This window comes from Hyla sarda, chromosome 6 (genome assembly GCF_029499605.1).
Source record: "Hyla sarda isolate aHylSar1 chromosome 6, aHylSar1.hap1, whole genome shotgun sequence".
Classification (NCBI taxonomy): Eukaryota; Metazoa; Chordata; class Amphibia; order Anura; family Hylidae; genus Hyla; species Hyla sarda.
In genome coordinates, this window is record NC_079194.1 from 38,774,016 (window position 1) to 38,800,745 (window position 26,730).

Consider the following 26,730-nt stretch of genomic DNA (forward strand, 5'->3'; position numbering starts at 1 on the left):
CTTGTTTTCTATGGATCAAAATACCCCTCACTATCCGCGGGTGTCTGTTTGCCCACACAAAGCCAGATAGGAGCCCTGCGAGCCTCTGGAAAAAAGAACAAGGCAGGTGAGTTGTGACATAAGAAAACAAGTATAAAAAACAAGGGAGTACAATTATTTTGAGAATATTGATTCTCCCCAGCCAAGGGAGAGCTTCTAATCTTAGGATAAAAGGCACCTGTCCACAGTGGAAATCAGTCATATTCCAGAATTTGTGGGGTTGGGAGGGCTTTTTTTCCCCCAAGTGTTGCAAATGGCTAAAATACTTATGTAGACAAAACACAATACAATTAAGTTGCAAAAGCCAACCCAGAATCCGACACCCATCACTGCAGCCAGTGATAGGCTGGGTGCCGTGTGACGATCCGTGCACACGGAAGAAGGAGGAAGACAGGACCGGAAGACCAATCAGCTGTAGCAGAGCTCTGGGGGAACGCAGGAGGGTTAGTGAAAGTTTATTTTCATTTTTTTTTTCAGCCCGGGCACAATGGAGGAGGAATAGTCGGCACTAGAGTACTCCTTAAAGGAGATGAGTGCTATTTCTGAAGGCTTCATTATCGATCTATACATGGAATACAAGAATTTTCCATACATTCTGCAGATATTTTATAACAGTATATTAATATTTTTAAACTGGTTTACCACTAAATATATTCATAGAACATATTATCAATGCATTGAGTGAAGACAAGGAATAATTTATTATAACTGTTGCTGAGCATTGTTCTCTTTGATATAGAAACAGTCCGGTTCCTGTAATGATGTATAAAATGCTCATGTCAGGTACATGCTTATAGAGCAGACTTACTTGATGCAGTACATTTTGGATAGGTTATCATTTTCGATTTACATTTGGCTTCCAGGTTAGTTTCTGGTATTGTTCCTTCAATACATTGAAATGTAATTGCTTGTTCATTGTCCACTATAGTGCTTACATTGTAATGAATATTCCGAGTAATCATTGTTGGTTGATCTAATACACAAAAACCTGAAAAAGAAATATAATACATTTAGACTTTAAAGATATCAGCCTAGAATAATGGTCAGGAGAACAAGCAGAGGGGTGCAGTCTGCATTCTGCAACATCAATTGATGAAACAAGATCTGAATGGCATCCAGCAGCTTGTAAACTTTAGCAGACAAGTGGTACAACATTTTTATTTTAAACGTAACTACTAGGGATACACCGAAATTATGGGTGCCGAAAATTATCAGTCAAAAATGCCCCATTCGGCCTTTTCGGCTAAGGGAATTTTCCGCAGATAATTTCAAGGTATGTGGCTTTCAGCAGCAAGGGACCTGCCAGGTGAGGAGACCTCCAGCCGCCATTTACCCCTCAGATGCCGTGATTATTATTGATCGCGGCATCTGTGGCAGTTACGGCAGCTAATTTGATCGCCCGCGGCACGGCCGCGCGGGATCAGATCAGCTAAAATGGCGTCCGGAGGTCTCCTAACCTGCCTCCTGCTGCCACAATGGGGTCTTCTTCTCTGGTCTGCCATCGAGCAGACCAGAGAAGTAGTTCACAGACAACACTGGTCAGTGTTATGCCTATGCATAGCACTGATCTGTATATGCAATCTAAAGATTGCAATACATAGTCCCCTGTGGGGACTATAAAAGTGTAACAAAAAAAAAAGTTTTAATAAAAATGAATAAGCCCCACCCTCAATAAAAAAATCCCCTCATTTCCCATTTAAAAAAAAAAAAGAAGTGTAAAAAATGTAAATAAATAAACAAATTTGGTATTGCTGTGTGCGTAATTATCTGTTTCATAAAAACATTTTTAATGATCCTGTATGGTGTATTAATGTATAAAATATATATATTAAGTGTTAATGTATCCTGTATTACTGTAAACATTTAAAAACTTCCAAAAATATTGATTTTTAATCACATCATATCTCATAAAAAATGTATTGAAAGCAATTAAAAAAATCAAAACAAGAATGGTACCGATAAAAACAGATGACGGCGTAAAAAATTAGCCAGCATACATCCTCGTATAGGGAAAAGTAAAAAAATTATAGGGCTCAGAAGAGGACAATTTTAAATATAATAATTTTGTTCAATAAAGTTATTCTTTTTATAAAAGTAGAGCAATGTAACAAAACTATTTAAATCATTTTAACCTATTGACCCATAGAATAAAGGTAACCTAATATTTTAACTATAAAGTTTACTGCGTAAAAACAAAACTCCACAAATGTTGCAAAATTGCGGTTTTCTCTTTAATTTTCCCCCCACAAATAATACTTTTTCTGGTTTTGCTGTACATTTTATGGTAAAATGAAAGGTTTCATTTACAAAGAACTATTATTGGTCACAGAAAAAACAAGCCCTAATATTGGTCTGTAGAGAGAAAAATAAAAAAAACTAATGGCTCTTAGAAAGCGAGGAGGAAAAAGCGAAAATGCTAAATTGGAATTTTCCTGTGTCCCAAGTGCAAAATGGGCTGTGTCCTTGAGAGGTTAAAGTGGGGCCTGGTGTGGAATTTACTTAGGCAAGTCCGGCAAAAGAAGCACAGTTGGCGCCAAGTACCAGCAGGATCACAGGCAGAGCCAGTACGTAATGCTTGCTGCATTTTTCCCACATTGGCCGATAGTTTATAAGGGGGCCAGGGCCGGTTTAGTGTACATCAGGGCGTGATGATTATTTTATTATTATTAGCATGGAGTTTTTAATTTCATTTTACTTAAATTCACAAATGTATTTAACAAAAAATTCTGATAATACAATTTTACATAAACTATATTAAAAAAGTGGGTGGGGCAATGCAATTTTGGTTTTAGTTTTTGGCCTAAAATTTAGGCACAGCCTAAATTTTTGGTTTTGGACCAAAATTTCCCTTCCGATGCATGCCTAGTAACTACAGGTGACTTATGTATATGTACTATTAGCACCAATACTGGTCATTTTATAAATTGTATATAGCACTTGTAATTATTTTCAGCCTCCGCAGGCCTCACCTCTACTTTTCAGTTGACCCTTAGCAGGTAGGTGTAGACTAGCTGCTATGATGTCCCTGATACACTGCACAAAAAAAGAGGGGATCCTGTTCCACTATAATCTGTAGCACACCCTCAGAGACAGCAGCAGCATCAAGGAAATTACAAAGCATCACGTAGGTAACACTAAAGCATTCAGCCCATGCTTCTGTGTCTTTACTTCTGTCTTACTCTGTAGCTAACTCTTCCTACTCTTTCCCCTCCCTCCAAATTTATATTAGCAGCATGCGGGAGGGAAGTCTGTGTGATCCTTTAAAACCTATTGTAAATGTATTTATTTAACCCATTTATGCCTAACTTATAGAAAGGGTTGAGGAGCTGATACTATTTTGAACCCTGCAGCTGCTGGCTTCTATCTGCAGCTAACAACAGTGGGCACAGTGTGGCATCAAAGCTAGCTAGAATAAAGGTCATAAAAAGAAAACCTAAAATCCATGGTCAGGGGGAGACTGGGGCATTTGGGGGTTAGAAGTTGCATGCCAGTCTTTTCCTGTCTCTTGCACCCTCACAATGCAATTGCAATTTAGAAAAATGTATTAAACGATTTCCCCGATCATCAATTTGTATATATAAAACTCAATGTGTGTATGTATGTATGTATGTGTGTATGTTCCAGCATCACGTCCAAACGGCTAAAGATATTAACATGAAACTTGGCCACATGTTACTTATATGTCAGCAACAAACATAGTATAGGTGATTTAACCCTTACTCACCCCCATTTGCAAGGGTCGGGGTTTTTGTTTAAAGTCCCATACAAGTCTATGGGAAATATATGTTACTGCATAACTTCCAAACGGCTGGAGATATTTCGATAATACTTGGTCACATGTTACTTATATGTCCACTTAAAATATAGGATAGTTAATTTAACCCTTAACTACCCCCATTTGTGAGGGTCGGGGTTTTTGTTTAAACTCCCATGCAAATCTACAGGAAATGTATGTAGAGGACAGGATATAAGGACGGGATATGAGGATAGGGGTATGAGGTCGGGATATGAGGTCGAGATAGGAGGTCTGGATAGGAGGACAGGATATGAGGACGGACAGGAGGTCGAGATAGGACGACGAGATAGGAGGTCGGGATAGCAGGTGGGAATATGAGGACGGGATATGAGGTCAGGATATGAGGACGGGATATGAGGACGGGATATGAGGACGGGATTTGAGGTCGAGATAGGAGGGTGAGATACTGAGGATGGGATATGAGGACGGGACATGAGGTCGGGATATGAGGTTGGGATATGGGGAAGGGCAATGAGGTCAGGCTATGAGGTCGGGATATGAGGACGGAATATGAGGATGGGATAGGAGGTCAAGATAGGAGGACAGGATAGGTTTTTTTTATATGAGGACGGGTAAGAAGGTTGGGATAGGAGGTCTAGATAGGACAGGATAGGAGGATGGGATAGGAGGTCGGGATAGGAGGTCGGGATAGGAGGTCTAGATAGGACAGGATAGGAGGATGGGATAGGAGGTCGGGATAGGAGGTCGATATAGGAGGAAGGGATATGTGGACGGGATAGGAGGTCGAGATAGGAGGACGAGATAGGAGGACGGGATATGAGGTCGAGATAGGAGGTCGAGATAGGAGGTCGGGATATGAGGTCAAGATAGGAGGACAGGATAGGAGGTCGTAATAAGAGGACGGGATAGGAGTTTGGGATAGGAGGACGGGATATGAGGTTGGGATATGAGGTCGGGATATGAGGTCGGGATTTGAGGAAGGGATATGAGGAAGGGATATGAGGAAGGGATATGAGGATGGGACAGTAGGTCCAGATAGGACGACAAGATAGGAGATTGTGATAGGAGGTCGGGATAGGAGGATGGGATATGAGGTTGAGATAGGAGGACGGAATAGGAGGACGGAATAGGAGGTCGAGATAGGAGGACGGAATAGGATTAGGAAGGAAAAACCAGGCAATGCCGGGTTACTCAGCTAGGATATATATATATATATATATATATATATATATATATATATATATATATATCTCATTGTATGTGTGTGTATGTTCCAGCATCATGTCCAGACGGCTAAAGACATTGACGTGAAACTTGGCACACATGTTACTTATATGTCAACGCCATACATAGGGATAGGTGATTTAACCCTTACTCACCCCTATTCAACAGGGTCAGGGTTTTTGCTTAAAGTCCCATCTAAATCTATGGGAAATATATGTTACTGCATAACTTCCAAATGGCTGGAGATATTTTGATAATACTTGGTCACATGTTACTTATATGTCCACTTAAAATATAGGATAGTTAATTTAACCCTTAACTACCCCCATTTGTGAGGGTCGGGGTTTTTGTTTAAACTCCCATGCAAATCTACAGGAAATGTATGTAGAGGACAGGATATGAGGACGGGATATGAGGATAGGGGTATGAGGTCGGGATGTGAGGTCGAGATAGGAGGTCTGGATAGGAGGACAGGATATGAGGACGGACAGGAGGTCGAGATAGGACGACGAGATAGGAGGTCGGGATAGGAGGTGGGAATATGAGGACGGGATATGAGGTCAGGATATGAGGACGGGATATGAGGACGGGATTTGAGGTCGGGATATGAGGTCGAGATTGGAGGGTGAGATACTGAGGATGGGATATGAGGACGGGACATGAGGTCGGGATATGAGGTTGGGATATGGGGAAGGGCAATGAGGTCAGGCTATGAGGTCGGGATATGAGGACGGAATATGAGGATGGGATAGGAGGTCAAGATAGGAGGACAGGATAGGGTTTTTTTTATATGAGGACAGGTAAGAAGGTTGGGATTGGAGGTCTAGATAGGACAGGATAGGAGGATGGGATAGGAGGTCGGGATAGGAGGTCGGGATAGGAGGTCTAGATAGGACAGGATAGGAGGATGGGATAGGAGGTCGGGATAGGAGGTCGGGATAGGAGGTCGATATAGGAGGAAGGGATATGTGGACGGGATAGGAGGTCGAGATAGGAGGACGAGATAGGAGGACGGGATATGAGGTCGAGATAGGAGGTCAAGATAGGAGGTCGGGATATGAGGTCGAGATAGGAGGACAGGATAGGAGGTCGTAATAAGAGGATGGGATAGGAGTTTGGGATAGGAGGACGGGATATGAGATTGGGATATGAGGTCGGGATATGAGGTCGGGATTTGAGGAAGGGATATGAGGAAGGGATATGAGGAAGGGATATGAGGATGGGACAGTAGGTCGAGATAGGACGACAAGATAGGAGATTGTGATAGGAGGTCGGGATAGGAGGATGGGATATGAGGTTGAGATAGGAGGACGGAATAGGAGGACGGAATAGGAGGTCGAGATAGGAGGACGGAATAGGAGGTCGGGATAGGAGGTCGGGATAGGAGGTCGGGATTGGAGGTCGGGATTGGAGGTCGGGATAGGAGGTCGGGATAGGAGGTCGGGATAGGAGGACGGGATATGAGGACGGTATATGAGGCCAGGATAGGAGGATGAGATAGGAGGACAGGATAGGAGGTTGGGATATGAGGTCAGGATATGGGGACGGGTTATGAGGTCGGGCTATGAGGTCGGGCTATGAGGACAGGATATGAGGACGGGATATGAGGTCGAGATAGGAGGATGGGATAGGAGGTTGTGATATGAGGACAGGATAGGAGGACAGGATATGAGGATGGGATATGAGGATGGGATAAGAGGTCAGGATAGGAGGTCGAGATGTGAGGACGGAATATGAGGTAAGGATATGAGGACAGGATATGAGGTTGAGATATGAGGATGGGATATGGGGACGGGATATGGGGTTGGGAGATGAAAACAATACATGAGAAAGGAATATGAAGTCAAAAGCTTACTCCTTTGTTGATTTTCCTCCCCAACAAGGATTAGGAAGGAAAAACCAGGCAATGCCGGGTTACTCAGCTAGGATATATATATATATATATATATATATATATATATATATATATATATGTATATATATATATATATATATATCATTGTATGTGTGTGTATGTTCCAGCATCATGTCCAGACGGCTAAAGACATTGACATGAAACTTGGCACACATGTTACTTATATGTCAACGCCATACATAGGGATAGGTGATTTAACCCTTACTCACCCCTATTTAACAGGGTCAGGGTTTTTGCTTAAAGTCCCATCTAAATCTATGGGAAATATATGTTACTGCATAACTTCCAAATGGCTGGAGATATTTTGATAATACTTGGTCACATGTTACTTATATGTCCACTTAAAATATAGGATAGTTAATTTAACCCTTAACTAACCTCATTTGTGAAGGTCGGGTTTTTGTTTGAAGTCCCATGCAAATCAATGGGACATGTATCTTTCAATAATACCTGGTACACTTATTACTTATATGTCAAATAAAAATATATTATAGTTAAATTAACCCTTACCTACACCCTTACATAAAAGATGGGTTTGTGTTTCACGTCCCATGTGAGTATATGGGACTTCCAGTACCTTACTTCACAAGCTCCGCTCTGCATCTCCTGGTGAATGTGCCAATCCGTCTTGCAAGCCACACCCCATCTCACAAAGAGAGGAGGTCAGGATAGGAGGTCAGATAGGAGGTCGAGATATGAGGATGGGATATGAGGACGGGGTATGAGGTCAAGATTGGAGGATGGAATAGGAGGTCAGGATATGAGGACGGGATAGGAGGACGGGATATGAGTTCAGGATATGAGGACAGGATATGGGGACGGGATATGGGGACAGGAAATGACAACAATATATGGGGATGGGATATGAAGTCAAAAGCTTCCTTCTTTGTTGATTCTCCCCAACAAAAATTAGGAAGGAAAAACCGGGCAACAACGGGTACTCAGCTAGTGGTAAATAAAAACCTTGCCTAATGAAACATTTATAGACCTTCTCTCTTCTACTTTTTTGTTTTATAAAGCAATGTTAACAGTATAAAATATATAGGTGTATTCTTTTTTAAAGGGTTTTGAAAACTATGATAAAATGTTAACCCTATATGACATCTAAAGGGTTAAATGCCCAACATCATTGTGATCACTGATATCAGGAATGATTGCTGATTTCCAGCATTAGCAGTGAGCTCTGGAGCTCACTTCATATTCCCCAAGGCATCTGTTCGGCAGTCCATGAGTTATCTATATCTTTCCTTATATACAAATGTTATTTTCTGAGCAATGGAGGCAGTCTCCAGTCTTTTGAGCAATGCTTCTCCTGACCGTTACAGTCCCATTTACTTGCCTTTATGTGTAATTTAGCTCCAATGCCAATAGGATACAGCATGGGGTGGGTTTAAGACACTAAATAAAGATAAAGGCTCATATTCTGCATTGTGGCCACTATTTTGAAGTGAGAGAGGAGAGATAGCAAGGGTTACTGATGGCAGAAAGCCATCACAAATTCTATACAATTCCATAGCAAGCTGAGCTAAGCATTGATCTGTGGTCTGATTTACCTGTGGTCTTAGTACCTGCTGTGGTCTGTAGAGTTGGTGCACTACAAATTCCAGCGAGCAGTGAACCAGTCCATTAAAACCATTACAATACAATCAGAGCAAAGCATTGTTCAGTTGGCTGACCTCAGAGCATGGAAAAGAGAGTCAAGATTCTATAGGATTCTACAACAAGCTGAGCCAAGCATTGATCGGCAGACAAGGACCTTCTGTTAGAACCTACTGTGGCCTGTACAGTTAAAATGTTATAAAATAAAATGATATATGTCTGGTAAAGGAAAAGTAGGATGCGGTAGAAGACAGAGCACCGTTGCCATTTTCTCTGCTGGTAAGAATGTTGAGGGCAGTACCAGTACAGGTAGCAGCAGCAGCCAAGTGCCTAGTAGTAGAAGTAACAGCCCCGTCAGCAAAGTTTATCTCGTTTTCCCGCTCTTGTTGAGTGATGACTGGTTCGAGATCTTCTCAGGAGAAGAATGGAGAGTTTGACGATATGATGGTGAGCCAGCTATCAATGGATTCCTCATCTTCTACAATTACATGGCACTATGGAAATGTCTGTCCTATTTCTGTCTTTGAATCGCCCCCCCCCCCCCCACCCCCACCTCCCTGAGTGCTAAGCAGAAAGATAGGATTAGCCATGAGGACTTGTGTGAGGACAATTAACCTTTGGAGTGTGTTACTGAGGTGGTAGAGGTGAAAGCAGTGGCTGAGCATAGCACTAGTAGAACTGATGGTGGTAGGTGTGGTGGGGATATTTTAAGACATTATGGTGAATACGCTGAGGGGAGGAATGAGCCCAAAAAGTTCATGCATAGAGGAGTGGCGAGGCTAATGAAAAGGAGTTTGATGATCACTATGTAGTTTGGGGCAGGACAAAGGAACAAGGTGGGGAGGAGGTGACATCTTCAGAGCAGGAGGGTAGTGATAGTGTCAGTGTAGAAGAGCATAGCCAAGGTAGGGGAAAAATATCTGTAAAACATAACAGACGTATACCTGCTGGTCTGATCAGTAATAATGCTACATCTGTAGGTTAAAAACTAAAATTACAGCCAGAGGAGGGGGACAATCAGATGCTGGTGTAACTGCCCATTGTTCTGATGTGTGGAAGTGCTTTTCTACCTTACCAGATGCAGAAAATGTGGCACTGTGCCATCTCTGCAAACAAAATGAAGCTGTGGCCAGGAGACGAGTATATACGATCTACGTTTCTCTGTGGTTACATGGAGCGGCATCACAAGACCTCATGAGGAAGCTGAGATGCCCCACAATGTGAGGAAACTTTGCCCCTGCTGCTGCTTCTTCCGATCTCTCCCAGCTGTCTAGCAGCCAGGCCTCGTTCACAAGCAGCACATTCTCTATCTTGTCCTCATCAATGTCGTTCCCTCATCCTCTATCTTTTCAGTTATCTATTGGGGATCTATGTCATACAGACAAACCTATTCCAATCACCCTGTTGTAATGCGCCCTATTTCACAACAAGTTGTTGGTGGTGCAGGTGCTCCCGTAACATCCTGTTGACTCTACGGCCTTTAGGTGACTAATGGGATGTGCTCAGCCCACGTGGCACATACCTAGTCACCATAATTTTGCTATGAAAGCTGACCCCGCATTGCATGTGGTGGAGAGGATGGGCAATTCCCTGCAGTTGTCTGTGTGCAGCACAGTATATGCCACAGTTGATACTTTAAGTAGTAGCTATGGCCAGAACAAGACTCCACCACAATATGACCATAAACTTGTAGTGAAACATTCACATTTGCGTTGATCCAGTTCAACTTCTGACACCTGTCACCTATTCTTCTCCACCTCCTTCACCATAGACATCTTGCCTCCTTTCACAGAGAAAAACGTATCTTACCCTCCTCCTTTCATCGGTGCAAAATCAAGCGCTATCATGCTGTATTACATCTGCTAAGCTCGGGTGAGAAAGTCACACAGCGAAGAAGATGCTACTCTATCTGCAACAGGAAGTTTCAAACTGACCTGTCGTCTGAAATGTGGTCGCTGATAACAGCTCGGACATGGTCAAAGCACTGCCTCTAGATGGCAAGAAATAGCCTCCTTGTATGGCACATGTGCTAAATCTCATTGTCAAACATTTCTTGAGAAATTGTCTCAGTGATGTGCTGGCTAACTGCAGGATTTTGGTTCAGTTAAGCTCTTCTTACTTGACCTACAGCGTCAAAGTGTTTTTTTATTTATTTATTTTTTTTAACAACGCCTCATTTGCAATGTTCCAACGCGGAGAAACTCAACATTACACATGTTTGACTTCCTGTATTAGCATCACAAAATGTGACTGTCTTTGTAATGCAATTTTTGTTTTTAAATTTATTTTTATTATTATTACAAATGTTTTTCTTTCACAAATTAGAACAATGACAGAGTAACTATAATGAGCACACCTGACCAGTCTCTGTATTTCTCCTGGCCAGGTAAGAGTTACTGCCTTCTACCAATCAGCAGCTAGTGGGTTGTATTTCTAGGCCTCAAGACTTTGTGGCTTTGTTGCTAATTTTAATTGTCTTGCTCTTCACCTTGCACTAATGTCTGTGTCTGAGCACACATGGACTTTAAGAAGTCTTGGTTCACTAGTTTAGTCTTGTCTGGCTTCTACCAGTGTTCTGCTTGTACTGTGGTCAGTGTTTGCATGTCTGGCTGTGTATTTGTTTTGTGAACCTGTGTCACGGTTAGTATTTACACATGTTTCTGTGAATCCTGAATCTTTACCCGTGTTAAGACATGTTTGTATTTTGCATATTCCTCCAAGGTTAGGTCCCGTCCCACATAGTTGTGTGTCCCTAACTCGGCGCCTAGGAAAGGAAACAAAGGCACTCCATAGCGTAACAACACAGGGAAAGTGGTGCAGAAAATAAATGGTGGATGCTGCTTACCACAGTTGGTTGTACAACCACATATACAAACAATGCTAATCGCGAGTAGAGGCAAATGTAATCTGGTCTGCAGCCATCCTGCACAAGTAATGCACAAAAACCGAAAGGACTTCACAAGGAATAGCAGGACTGGAGTGGCACTGACTGGAATCACCACATCAGATTCAGTAAAACAGTTTTTATTTTTCCACAATGCAACAAGTTTCGCCACACATGCACAGCTTCATCAGGCATGACAAATAATAGCAGTGTTCATTATATAGGGTCAGCTTAGGGCTCAATCTATCCTTCCCTACCTGATACTTATGTGAAGCACATGAGATGCATAACCCTAAGGTTAAGTTTCCACTTGTTATTTTTCTGGCAGTTTTTGGAAAACTGCCACTGCAGTTTTTGAGCCAAAGTCAGAAGTGGATCCATAAGAGAGGAGTAAGTCCGTAAGTCCTTCCTTTATATTTCCTATTCCTTTTGCAAGCACTTCTGGTTTTGGCTCAAAAACTGCAGAAAAAAAACAAGTGGAAGCTTAGCCTAACAGAATCAGCAGACCAGTGTTATAATTCGGCTAGCTGGATGTGGATCCTCTGTGTCAGAGAGGGATCGGCGTGGACCGTGTCGGCGGACCGGTTCTAAGTTGCTACTGGTTTTCACCAGAGCCCGCCGCAAAGCGGGATGGTCTCGCAGCGGCGGTAGCAACCAGGTCGTATCCACCGGCAACGGCTCAACCTCGCTGACTGCTGAGAAGGCGTGGGACAGAAGGACTAGGCAGAGGCAAGGTCAGACGTAGCAGAAGGTCGGGGCAAGCGTTAAGGTTCGTAGTCAATAGCAACGGCAAGAGGTCAGGAACACTGGAAATGGCAAACACAGAGATAGCTTTCTCAAGGCACAATGGCAACAAGATCCGGCAAGGAAGTGCAGGGGAAGTAAGGTTATATGGACAGGGAGCAGGTGGAAGCTAATCAGACTGATTGGCCAGGCACCAATCACTGGTGCACTGGCCCTTTAAATCTTAGAGAGCTGGCGCACGCGCGCCAGGACATGACAGCCGGGGACTGGGACAGGTGAGTGACTTGGGATGCGATTCGTGAGCGGGCACGTCCCGCTATGCGAATCGCATCCCCGCCGGCAGTGTCAGTGCAGCGCTCCCGGTCAGCGGGTCTGACCGGGGCGCTGCGGAGAGAGGAACGCCGCGAGCGCTCCGGGGAGGAGCAGGGACCCAGAGCGCTTGGCGTAACAACCAGATACTTGCACTAGTGCTACTTCTCGCATTGAATTCCTGTTGTCTCAAGTAGACCTAATGCAAAGGAACTTCTCGGCCAGCCCAGGATTCTACAGCGCCGAAGATGGCCTTTATCTCTGTACCAAGCATCTCCTTTCAGGTGGCCATCATGGAGGCCACATGGGTACCCAGTTAGTTTTGTATTATAAGAGAACAAGTAGAATAAAGCTTTTGCACTCACCTATTGAATATAGTCCTTTATTTCCACATCAATACAAATAACAGCTGGCTGGTGGTGGGGAGGGGAGAAGAAGATGCAGCAGCCGGAGCTGCGCTGGTGAAAGCTATGAGTTCATTTTGCAGGTAAACAGATTCACCTTTGCCTTTTTGTACCACTATATACTGTATTACAACCCCCATCAGTGACTGCCTGTGGATCGATATTTGTAGTTGAAGTGCAGTCTCTTTTCCTCTGGTGCCTAAATTTTTTTTATTATTTTTCTCGCATTTTGTTTTTTCTTGTTTGTGTTTTTAGAGGGTCTGGTGGCCCCTCTTTAACCCCTTAAGGACACAGCCTATTTTGGCCTTAAAGGGGTACTCCACCCCTAGACATCTTATCCCCTATCAATGCAAGTCTATGGGTAAGGGCCGACACGCCCCCTCCCATAAGCTTGCATTGAGGGGGCGGGGTGTGACATCACGAGGGGGCGGGGGAGTTACATCACGATCATCTGACCCCTGCATCACCAATCATTAGGCACGGAGCAAAGCTTGCTCCATGAACCAGATGACAGGGGGTGCTGCAAAAGAGATTGCGTGGGTTCCCGGTGGCGGGACCTCCACCATCAGACATCTTATCCCCTATGCTTTGAATAGTGAATAAGAAGTCTAGGGGCGAAGTACCCCTTTAAGGACACAGCCAATTTTATTTAAGTGTTTGCATTTTTTCTTCTCATACCGTGCAAAATTCCAGGGTATTAAAACAACTTCTGCTGCAGCAAGGTGTATTTCCCTTGCTATCTCTGCAGAATGCTCCACCTGTGGCCTGATTAATGAGGTATCAGGAAGGGAAAGTGTGTGTTTAAAAGGAAAAAGAACAGAATAGTTGGGGCTCTTCCTAGGAGACAGCATGTGGGCTGTAGGGAAGAGACAGAGGCTGCTGAGGAGTACACAGCCCGAGCTATGAGAGGCTCAAAGAAAGTGATAAGAAATGTGAGTAGAAGGTTGCAGGGGACATATGTTTAACCGACTGAGGGAAGCTCAGCGGTTGTTAGTCAGGACAAGCTGATCTGTTTAGTCAGTGACCAGACGGTCTAGGATTTTGTTTGTTCCTGCTTTTTGTTTATTTCTTTCCCTGCAACCTGTCTAATAAAACTGGCAAGGTGCCAGATTTGCATTATAAGCATTTGTTTGCTGGTTTATTGAGAAGAAACGCATCCTGTGGCGTGGTCCAGGACGATCCCAGAGCTAATCCCCAAGGAGGAATCCTTACAAAGGGTATACTTAGCAAACACAAAGAAAATACACTCAGGTTTCCTTGTAGTTCTTAACCATCTGGTAGTCTTTTTATTTTATTTTCCAATGTTCAAAAAAGTCCAGGGTTCGAACAGCTTTCAAGCTTACATGGCTGAAATACCTCCACACATCAGAGTCAAGATCTGACGAGTGATGTTTCGGGGTCCACCCCCTTACTCATGCATACTAGATCCTTGACACTGATCCATCTATGTATGTTCTGACACACCCTTTCTTAATCAGAATAATTAGATACATTTCCAATACAAAATTCACTTGCATTAAAAGCCACATAAATAAGGAGATTTTTTTGTACTTACCATAAAATCTCTTTCTCGTAGCCTTCATTGGGGGACACCTGACTGAGGGGTATATGCTCCAGCCACTAGGAGGCGCTGACACTAGGAAAAAGAAAAGTCGTCTCCTCCCTGGCAGGATATACCCGCCCACCTGCAGTGAGGCAACCAGTTTTGTCACAAAGCAGTAGGAGAAGCCCGAGAGGAAATACGTACGAAGGACATTAGAAAGGAATCCCGGAAACAACCCAAGAACCGTACAAAGAAGAAATGGGTGGGTGCAGTGTCCCCCAATGAAGGCTATGAGAAAGAGATTTTACGGTGAGTATAAAAAAATCTCCTTTTCTCGGTCGCTCTTCATTGGGGGACACCTAACTGATGGGACATACCAAAGCAGTCTCCTTGGGTGGGGAAAAAACAACCACCAGCGAAAAGAAGACAGTCCAAGACTGAAATTGTATGCCCGCAAGGACTATGGACAGCTCCCCAAGTCGGAGACATACAAAGCCCAGAACAAATGAATTCCCGTAAGACCTCCCATCCAAGGAGAAGGACGAGAAAGCACAGGAAAAAAGGAACCAGATGACCGCGAAAAACTCTCCTGCGAGAAAACTTCCCGAAAGAAGGGAAGGAGAGCAGAACAGAAATAACACCCTGACCAACAGATCGCTGAGGAGTCGGGGGCTGGTCGCTACAAATCCAAGACTGAACCCTCACCAAGGCTTAAGGAATCGGAGAGCCCCTGAAAAGAAGGCACACCGCAGCATCGCAGGACAGAGTCCAAATCAAGGGGACCAACAGTGAGAGATCAGAGTGGATGGAGTAGACCTGAGCAGCCTCAAGAAACATCCCGTCAGAACAGGAATGGAGGAGGACCAATGAGAGCCCAGCTTGGACATCCAGGGTCCAGGCATAGGAAGAATGACTCCAGAAGACTGTAGAGCCAATGCAGTATAACTGACCCAGACAAAAAGGGTAAGAATGACATACAGAGCACTAGGCAGTGATAGCAGACAGAAAGCACACAAGCCCAGACTCGAAAGTCCACCGTTGAATGCATGTTAGCAAAAAACAAAAAGAATCCCTCCAGGAAGGAAAAACAGGGGTGGTTGAGAGGACAACTCAAGTAGAGACCTACGACAAGCACCTTTGTCCCTGCCCTCCAAGCGAAAAGGGGAGCCGCAAACGCACTAGGCGCAGAAGGAGCAGGGAAATGCAAATACTGGGTGGAAGAAGCCCCCAGGCACCAGCGGCAACCCTCGCCGCCTGAAGGAGCAACCGTTCGAACCAAGAGAGATCGGGGCCCCGTACCCTGAAGCTGGGTAAGAAATACAAGACCCGCTGAGGATCAATCCAGAAAGTGAAAAGGAGGTGCCAGAGTCACCTTGGACAGAGACCCTGGAAGAAAACACCCGGAAGTACCGGAAGGGGCAGAATCGACAGGCGCCCCCAGCAGGCCCCATGTCAAAATAGAGGTGCTGAAACTGCCACGGAACCGCAGAGACAAGGTCACCAGAAGCCCCCGAGCAACAGGAAGATGGCTCCAATCCTTCAACGTGGTCCTAGCATATGTAGGGATACAGACATGAGGACCCCACGACAACAGCGGCGTATGGACACGGGGAAAGGCAGACATCCAAAGGACCAGCCGGAAGGGAGGTATGCCCACAGTGGACCAACAGTGCAACGTAAGAAAGAAGAACAGAGCCATGCTGCTGTTGCAGCAACAGGCGCTGGAACTCACAGACAAACACCGACACAGAGTGACCTACAGGATGAAGGGTCAAAGAACCCGCATGAACACCCTCTGCGGGACTGCACCTGGGAGAGAGACACCGGACAACAGCTGCAGTGGCAGCCGAATGAGGGAGGTGACCAGTTGGATTATAACAACCAGCAGACACAGTCTGGCCCTGGGGCCTAGAGACCGTGAGGCACATCTGGTCCCGCACATGGAGACACACAGTGGGGAAAGATACCCGCCTGTAGACAGTAGCAGGCAAGCAGGCAAACCCTGTAACCAGTATGAGGCGCGGTGCATAAGGCACAAGAGGCCTCTCGGAGAGACCACAGGAAAACTACCATGGCAGTGGGGAACCACCGATCATGGGGAGCAGCCGGACCGGAGATAACTGAGCATCTAAGACAAAGGTGGAGGGGCGAGGAGGCCAAAAACCCCGCCCCCAGGTGAGAGATAGGGGGAAGCAGAGGGACTGTGGGATGCATCCCTGACATCCCGTAAAGTGTCCGTGGGACACGCTGGGTCAGGTCCACGATACCACGCACAACAGTGGGGTACTGGAACCCTAGCCCAAAAAACATCCGCCGTGAGACACTTGGCAGAAGAAAAACATGCAGACAACTGTCTGGCTAACTGGTGGGAGTCCCCAAGGGGCAGAGAGTCAACCCAGCGGAAACCTCACACCGTAGTGAGGTCGTGGAAGACCAACGCAGATACACCGATGATGTGATGAGTAACAAGTGGCACAGGAAAGCATGCAGACCACTACCTGAATGACAGGTACATGATCAGAGAAGAAGAGTTATGTTATCGGCACCTCGCTCAGTAGTGAGGCACGGAAACTCCAGCCCCAGGTACATCAGACGTGTGATGTATGACAGGCGGCGGGGGGCTACCATACAGACCACTGACTGGCTTACTGATATGGGACCATAGCGGGGAAAGGAATACTCCGTCGGATGCCTCACACAATGATGAGGTGCCAAAAAAGGCAGAGGCACCAGCTGGTTGATGCAGGACAGGCGGTGAAGACAACCCAGCAGACGAATGTCTGGCATACTGATATGGGTCCAAAGTAGACAACGAAACATCCCATCGGCACCCCACCAGCAATGAGGTACCGGAAACCAAGCTGCAGAGACACCAGCTGTCTGAAGATCGACAGACAGTGCAGCAACCATGCAGATCACTGTTTGAGTCAGAGTAGTGAGGAACTGGAACCCCAGGCGCAGATACATCAGCCATCTGATGTATGACAGGCGGTGTACACAACCATGTAGACCAAGGTCAGGCTTAATGGCATGTATTCACCGAAAACAATCAGGCATGCCATCAGTACTTTACCCGGTAGAGAGGGACTGGAACACCAGTCGCAGAACAGCAGCCGGTCGATGCATGACAGGCAATGTAGTCAACTATGCAGACCATCGTCTGGTATACTGACGTGGATCCACAGAAGACAACCATACATACCATCGGTACCTCGCTCAGTAGTGAGGAACTGGACTCCAGACGCAGATGCATCATCCGAGAATCCTGTGACCGATGACGTAGGAAACCATCCAGACTTACACGGACGGGTCCATGTAAGACGTAGTAGTCCTGAGGGCACATCGAGTCAGGTCTTCATACATCGTACCCAGGTAACGGAACTGCAGCCCCAGACACCTCAGCTGTGAGACGTGTGATAAATGGCAGAGGAAACCATGCAGACATCTGTCTGGCTTACTAGTATGGGTCCTGAAGACACATCGGTCAGTTCCACATATACCGCACCCAGCAGTGGGGTATTGGAACTGCAGCCACAGGCATCTCAGGCGTGAGACGTTGGAGAAATGGCAGAGGAAACCATGCAGACCACTGTCTGGCTTACTGGTATGAGTCCTGAAGACACATCGGTCAGTTCCACATATACCGCACCCATCAGAGGGGTATCGGAACTGCCGCAACAATACATCAGCCATGAGACGTGTGGCAAGCAGCAGAGGAAATCATACAGACCACTGTCTGGCTTACCGGTATAGGTCCTGAAGACATATCGGGACAGCCCTCCACACACTGAACCCAGCAGTTGTGCAGACGACTGTCCGGCCCACAGGTATGGGCAAGTCATTCCGTCGGACATCTTGCACAGTAGAGAGGTACCGGTAGGCCAGCCGCTAGATGAGAGAAATAAGGAACCCAGGACTTCAGGTATGAAAACTAAACCAAATATAAGGCAATGCAAGTATTGGCCACAAGAGGTTGTCAGAGTACGCCAAATTGTCTGACAAGCTGCAGAATACATGAACTTTTTTTTTTGTTTTTTTATTATTAGTAATAATTAATAAGTCAATTTTTCCTGAGATGAGGAAAAATAGATAGCGGGCAGCCTCGGAAGTGACGGCGGCACGGAGCAGTATGCTTAGAAGCGTCTGCTAAGCCGCACAGCCCCAAGGCTAATAGACAGATAGCAGAAAAGCAGCCCGGACAGGAGGAGCTCCCGCCGGGCCGCAGCTTCGGGAGGCTGGTGAACAAAACGGTGCCACCTCCCAAAAAGGCGGAGGGGGCGGAGCTAAGCTCCGCCGGAAGGCACCGCTAGATCCTTGGAAACGAAAGAAGCCCAGACAGGAGAAGCTCGCGCCAGGCTGCAGCTTCGTGAGGCCGGAGCACAAAACTGCACCGGCTCCCGAAAGGGGGGAGGGGGCGGAGCTAAACTCCGCTGCATGGGGCGCAGTGCGCCCTGCGAAGTGCTGCCCGCATATGGGCAGAAGGATCCCCTGGAGAAGCGACGGCTCACGGCAGCACTGCTGCCAAGCCGCCGCTCGGCTCCAGGAGAAGAGAGTACCAACAAAGCTCCCTGGGAGCTAAAGGAGCGATGCTGAGCCCACAGTTGGGGGCGGGGAGGGGGCATAGCTAGACGCCGCGGCCCCACTGAAAATAGACCCCAGCAGCGGAGGGGGAACAGGTAGGCGCCATGCTCCTGAACCCCCACCTGAAAAAGGGAAACAAAAAGGAGTAAAGAACCTGACTAAACAGCCCTTACTAGAAAATAATAAAAGACCAGGTCTGGAGAGCTCCAGACCTGTGTGCCTACCTCCTAAGTGACACTAGCTAAAACTGGTTGCCTCACTGCAGGTGGGCGGGTATATCCTGCCAGGGAGGAGCCGACTTTTCTTTTTCCTAGTGTCAGCACCTCCTAGTGGCTGGAGCATATACCCATCAGTTAGGTGTCCCCCCAATGAAGAGCGACCGAGAAATTCAGTTTTTCATATATATTATAAAAATGAACTAAAATTACATTTCTCATTCAATCCTGAAAGCTGTAACGTTTCAAGTTCTGTAATCCAAAATACTTCCCTTTGCAAGAGACGCTTATTATTACTCTCCTTATTCACACCTTGAGTTACTTGTTCTAACACTTGCCATCTTAATTCATTAACACAGTGATTTTTCTCTAGAAAATGTCTGGCAACAGATATGTCTCCAAATTTATTCTCCTGCACGTTCAAAGTTTGTGTTTTAAGGTTTTGTTTATAGCAGATTTATGTTCTGAAATTCTGATTTTAATCATTCTGCTCGTCTGTCCCACATATCCCATTCAACATGGACACATTAGTAATTACGATAAAAACAAGCAATCTCCAGGTAGCAGAGCGGGATCAATGGAAGCGCTGAGACCAGATAAGAAGTTAAAAGGATTTATTTCCCATAATGCAACGCGTTTCACGGTCACCCGCTTCCTCAGGCATCGGGTGCCTGAGGAAGCGGGTGACCGTGAAACGCGTTGCATTATGGGAAATAAATCCTTTTAACTTCTTATCTGGTCTCAGCGCTTCCATTGATCCCGCTCTGCTACCTGGAGATTGCTTGTTTTTATTGTGATTCTATTTCAGCGAGAAGAAGCTGCAGAGACCCTTTCATGATACACCCTGTTCCATTGTTGTACTTGGTTGGAGTACAACTTCATGTGGCAAGCGCAATTCACACTTAGCGTTACCAACTCACCTTTGGTGTTACACTACGGAGCGCATCCGTTTGTGCTTTTTTTTTTACATTAGTAATTAGACTACGTTTAGTGATGTCGCGAACATAACATTTTCGGTTCGCAAACGGCGAACGCGAACTTCCGCAAAAGTTCGCAAACCGGGCGAACCGCCATTGACTTCAATGGGCAGGCGAATTTTAAAACCCACAGGGACTCTTTCTGACCACAATAGTGATTCAAAAGTTGTTTCAAGGGGACTAATACCTGGACTGTGGTGTGCTGGAGGGGGATCCATGGCAAAACTCCCATGGAAAATGACAGTTGATGCAGAGTCTGGTTTTAATCCATAAAGGGCATAAATCACCTAACATTCCTAAATTATTTGGAACAACGTGCTTTAGCCCCCTTTAGGCAGCACATAGAGCCCCCCTTTAGGCATCACATAGTTAGATCCCCCCTTTAGGCAGCACATAGATTCCCCCATATTAGGCAGCACATAGTTAGACCCCCCCCCCCTTAGGCAGCACATAGGTAGAGCCTCCCTTTAGGCAGCATATGGGGCCCCCTTTAGGCAGCACATAGTTAGATCCCCCTTTAGGCATCACATAGTTAGATCCCCCCTTTCGGCATCACATAGTTAGATTCACCCCTTTAGGCAGCACATAGATTCCCCCATATTAGGCAGCACATAGTTAGAGCCCCCCCTTAGGCAGCACATAGGTAGAGCCCCCTTTAGGCAGCACATAGTTAGATCCCCCCTTTAGGCATGACATAGTCAGATCCCCCCTTTAGGCATCACATAGTTAGATCCCCCTTTAGGCAGCACATAGATTCCCCCATGTTAGGCAGCACATAGTTAGAGCCCTCCTTTAGGCAGCACATAGAGCCCCCCTTTAGGCAGCACATAGATTCCCCCATATTAGGCAGCACATAGTTAGAGCCTGTGCTTTAGGCAGCACATAGAGCCCCCTTTTGGCAGCACATATTTAGATCCCCCCTTTAGGCAGCACATAGGTAGAGCCTCCCTTTAGGCAGCACATAGAGCCCCCTTTAGGCAGCACATAGTTAGATCCCCCTTTAGGCATGACATAGTCAGATCCCCCCTTTAGGCATCACATAGTTAGATCCCCCTTTAGGCAGCACATAGATTCCCCCATATTAGGCAGCACATAGTAAGAGCCCCCCTTTAGGCAGCACTGGTTTTATTTCACAGCCAAAAAAGTTATTTTTTTTTGTTTTTTTTTTAACAACTCTCACACCAAATGTGATTTGCACTAGTGTGACAATGAGCAAAAAAGATTTACAGCGGCGTTTCCCTTTTAAGCAAAGGTCCCCAACCAGGGTGCCTCCAGCAGTTGCAAGACACACGGACTGAACATATAGCCCTTTTAATACTGTAGTTAGTTGCTTGAAGGAACTTAAGTTTTACACTGGAGAACCCCTCCCAACCAGGGTGCCTCTAGCTGTTGCAAGACACACGGACTGATATTTGAACCCTAAAAAGGTCTTTTTTGAGTGCTGTCCTTAAAGCAGATGTTAGACTAGTGCTTCAGGAGTAAATTGGACCCTGAATACACCACCTAGCAGCAACCTAGCTATCGCTTTCCCTATTACAGCAGGAGCAGCTTCTCTGTCCCTCCACTTTCTAAGCCTGCAGCATGCCGAATGAAGGTAAAATGGCGTCCATGCAGGAGGTAGGAGGGTCTGGAAGGGAGGGACTGCTGCTGATTGGCTGTAATGTGTCTGCCGACTCTGACTCACAGGGTCAAAGTTTGCCGCAATGTTAAAGTATAGGGGGTGAATCGAACTTCACATATGTTCGCCCAGCAATGGGAATGCGAACATGCTAAGTTCGCCGGGAACTGTTCGCCGGTGAACAATTCGCGACATCTCTAACAACGTTCTCACTTGGGCATCTATAAAAACCCTTAACCGGCATAGTGTGTCCTTTTCTAGGGTGATAAATGTTTTATTCTTTAATAATACTGCTACATTGCATGCACGACAAGCATGTAAATGTACTTCTTTTAGCTGTAGATAAAAATTATCTTTTCTTTTTAGTACCTATGTCCCCTCTCACCATTCTGTCTCTAATTGTTTTCCCTTTAGTATGCACAAAGAGGGGAGGTTCACAGAAGAGGCTACCGTATTTAGGGTCAGATTTCAATATTCCCCATTACTTATACACTATTTGTCTAATCATAGGAATGTGTCTATCATATGTATCTGTGTACATGGTGTGGGTGTTCCTTTTTTTACGTATATTTTTATTTATTTTTGATTAATTCTCTTCTCTCCATAATACTCACTTATTTTCCTGCTTCCATTATTTGTTTTTTTTATCATAACCCATATCTAAAAAATGTTTTTACAATCTGCTCTTGTGATTTCTCATAATAGATAATTGTGCTAGATATCCTATTAGCCCATATTAATTGGCATTTCGGGAGCCACTGAAAAACACTGGGTGAACTTTGCCGATGTAGCATGTTGTTTCTATCCATCTTTTTTTGTATACATAATTGTTTGGAACAATTATTTTGTTTTATTATTTCAACATACAAAAATTGTATTCTAGTTTCATCATATGGCAATGTGAATTTTATGGATGGGTGTACTGAATTTAATCTACTCACAAAAGACAATAATTCAAAAGACGGGCAGAATGATTAAAATCAGAATTTCAGAACATAAATCTGCTATACGCAAAACCTTACAAACACAAACTTTGAATGTACAGGAGAATACATTTGGAGAAGTATTTTGGATTACAGAACTTGAAACGTTACAGCCTTCAGGATTGAATGAGATATGTAATTTCAGATCATTTTTATAATACATATGAAATACTAAATATTTATGTGGCTTCTAATGCAAGTGAATTTTGTATTGGTAATGTATCTAATTATTCTGCTTAAGAAAAGGTGTGTCAGGACATACATAGGTGGATCGGTGTGATCTAGTACACATGAGTAAGGGGGTGGACCCCGAAACGTCACTCGTCACATCCTGATTCTGATGTGTGGAGGTTTTTCCGCTATGTAAACTTGAAAGCTGTTTGAACCTTGGACATTTTTTTACATTGTAAAATAAAATAAAAAGACAAACAGATGGTTAAGAACTACAAGGAAATGTGAGTGTATTTTCTTTGTGTTTGTTAAATATACCCCTGCTGCAGTAGAAGTTGTTTTGTACCCTGGAATCTTGCACAGTATGTTGAACGGGAGCTACTAGTGGAACTCCACACCGGGTAAGTAATGATACAGAGGCACTGATTGACTGAGACATATTTTAACCCATTAAGGACATGTGCAAAGCACCTCTTAGCGCCGTACATTTACGGAACAACTGTGATATGAACGCAGGAGCTGCGCTCACTTCATTCCCAGTGGCTGTCAGCAGCCGCGGATCCGTCGGTAATAGCGCACATCAGCAATCACGCTGATGTCTGCCATTAACCCCTCAGGTGCCGTGATCAATACAGATCACGGCATCTGCGGCAGTGTGGCACTTATAATGGCTGATCTGATCGGCCGTGGGTCAATACGATTGAAATGATACCCATAATTACATTCTTTGCTATTATTGTACTGCTTTTTTGATAAAAACTTTTTTTTTCAAAAATTTTGACCCCCTTCTAACTTTTTTAATTTTCCATATATGGGGATGTGTGGGGGGCTCATTTTTACTGCTATGAGCTGTAGTTTTTTTAATCTCTTGGGGACGCAGGGTGTACCTGTATGTCTTGCGCCCGCGATATAACACGGGATCATGCGGTGATCCTGCATCATTTCAGGTCGGTCCTGGTGGCTAATATTAGCTGGGACCCGTAGCTAATACTGGACATCACCGAACGCCGTGATGTCCACTTTTAACCCTTTAGAAATGGCGCTCAAATTTGATTGCCACGTCTAAATAAAAAAAAAGCATTCCCGGAATATCAGTTGGGCTGATCGGTAAAACCACGGTGTCACGATCAGCTGAGGACACACAAGGGGGGTCCCTACCTTCCTCCTCGGCATCTGATCAGCGATTGATTGCTCCAAGCCTGAGATCCAGGCATGGCATAGCATTGATCAGTTTCTGCAATCAATGTACTGCATGTTATAGTCCCCTATGGGGACTATAACATTGCAAAAAGAAAGTAAAAGAAATATATATGATTTAACCCCTTTCCTAAGAAAAGTCCAAATCACCCCCCTTTTCCCATTCAAAAAATTAAACTGTGTAAATAAAAATAAACATAAACATATGTGGTATCGCCGCATGTGTAAATGTCCGAACTATATTGTTAATTAAGCCGCACAGTTAATGGCGTACACATAAAAAAATTCCAAAGTCCAAAATATTGTATTTTTGGTCACTTTTTATACTATAAAAAAAATAAAAAAAGCAATCAAAAAGTCAGATTAAAACAAAAATGGTACCAATAAAAACTTCAGATCACGGTGGAAAAAAATTAGCTCTCATACATCCCTGTATGCGGAAAAATAAAAAAGTTATAGGGGTCAGAAGAGGACATTTTTAAACGTATTAATTTTCGTGCATGTAGTTATGATTTTTCCCAGAAGTACGACAAAATCAGACCTATATAAGTAGGGTATCATTTTAATCGTATGGACATACAGAATAAAGAGAAGGTGTCATTTTTACAGAAAAACGCACTGCGTAGAAAAGGAAGCCCCCAAAAGTTACAAAATGGCATTTTGTTCTCTTTTCAATTTTGTTGCAGAATGATTTTTTTATTTATTTTTTTTTTTGTTTCTTTCACTGTACATTTTTGGGTAAACTGACTGATGTCATTACAAAGTAAAATTGGTGGTGCAAAAAAAAAAAAAAAAAAAGCTCTCATATGAGTCTGGAGGTGAAAAATTGAAAGGGTTCTGATTGTTAAAAGGTCTCTGAGTGCCAAAAAGGTTAAGTACCACTTTTGCGTGTATATGAGACTTTTTGATCGCTTTTTATTACATTTTTTGTCATGTGCTGTGATGTGAACGTCGTTCACCGTACGGGATCATTAACATGATATTTTTATAGCTCGGACATACCAAATATGTTTATTATTTATAATTGTTAGGCTTTTTTTATTATAATGGGAAAAAGGAGTGATTTAAATCTTTATTGGCAGAGCGGCTTTAAAAAAAAAAAAATACTTTAAAAAAAATAAAAATTTGACGTTTATTTCACAGTTTTTAAGTCCCCATAGGGGACTATTTAAAGCAATCATTAGATTGCTAATACTGTTCAGTGCTATGCATAGGCATAGCACTGATCACTGTTATAGGCGATCCTTTTCTCTGGTCTGCTCGATCTCAGACCAGAGAAGAAGTCCCTTTGAGACAGACGGAGGCAGGTGAGGGGGGATATCAGATCAGCCATTTAAAGTGCCGTACTGCTGCAGATTCTGTGATCTGTATTGATCTCGGCATCAGAGGGGTTAATGGTGGACCACGCAGCTACTTTGCTCGCTTCATAGCTGTGCCGTATATGTACAGTGCTATGCACAAAGTTACTTGCCGCAGTGTCGTACATTTACGACACATGTCCTTAAGGGGTTAAAGGGAGGGAAGAGCCCCCCTTTTACTGTACTGGGTTACTGTAATGAGTACACTTAACCAGTCTGTGTATTTCAAAGTTACAATCTTTTACCAATCAGCAGCAAATGGGTTGTAGTGCCCTCTGTACCTGATCACTGATCCAATGTGTCCTCTGTACATGATCACTGATCTATAGTGTTCTCTGTACCCCATATACCTGCTGCCATGTTTTCCTTGATATCAGTTTGTACTACTTTGCATTCCTGCTGTTATTCTGGAGGTTTGGGTTCATGGAGAACTGGGCGGACTTTTTCTGTTGGACACAGGTTCTACGGTAGGGATAGGCTGCACCTCAATGGGAAGGGTGCAGCGGTGCTTGGAGAGAAGTGTTTAACCCCTTAAGGACAAAGAACGTATGTATGTCCTGCACCCACTCCCCTTCTAAAACACATGCTCAGGAGCTGAGTGATGCACGGCATTAATTCTTTAGACGCAGCAATCAAATTGCCACTTCTAAAATGTAAAAAAAAAATAATAATTCTGGCTGCTCAGTCGGCATGTTTGGGATCACCACAGTGAAACCGCGGTGTCCTGATCAGCTGAAAAGGCGGAGGGAGGGCCCTTACCTGCCTCCTCGCCGTCAAATCTGTTTTCCTGTGCACCGGTCAGCCATGGTAGGCTGGAGCAATCGAGCACTGATAACACTGATCAATGCTATGCTATGGCATAGCATTGAATTGTGTATACAATCCGAAGATTGCATGTAATAGTCCCCTATGGGGACAAAAAAATTGTGTTTAAAAAAAAAAAAAGTTAATAACTGTGAATGAACCCCTTGCCCAATAAAAGTTTGATTACCCCCTTTTCCCATAAAAAAAATAAATACAAAAATGTAAACAAAAATATAGATAAACATATTTGGTATAACCCCTTCTGTAAATGTCCGAACTATAAAAATATAACATTACGGTAATTAAACCACAAGGTCAATGGCGTATACCTAAAAAAAATTACCAAAGTCCAAAATTGCATATTTTTGGTCACTTTGTATATGCAAATTTTTTTTATTTATAAAAAGC

General features: G+C 44.3%; 1 protein-coding gene across 2 annotated transcripts in view; it reads right to left on the reverse strand.

The window, feature by feature from the left end:
* CFH (complement factor H) overlaps positions 1-26,730 on the reverse strand; it is a 300,746-nt gene that overhangs the window by 25,765 nt on the left and 248,251 nt on the right. For both annotated transcript variants that reach the window (XM_056523538.1, XM_056523537.1), the window contains one exon: positions 848-1,027. In XM_056523538.1, the coding sequence (XP_056379513.1) occupies positions 848-1,027 (180 nt within the window). The remainder of the gene's footprint in view (positions 1-847; positions 1,028-26,730) is intronic.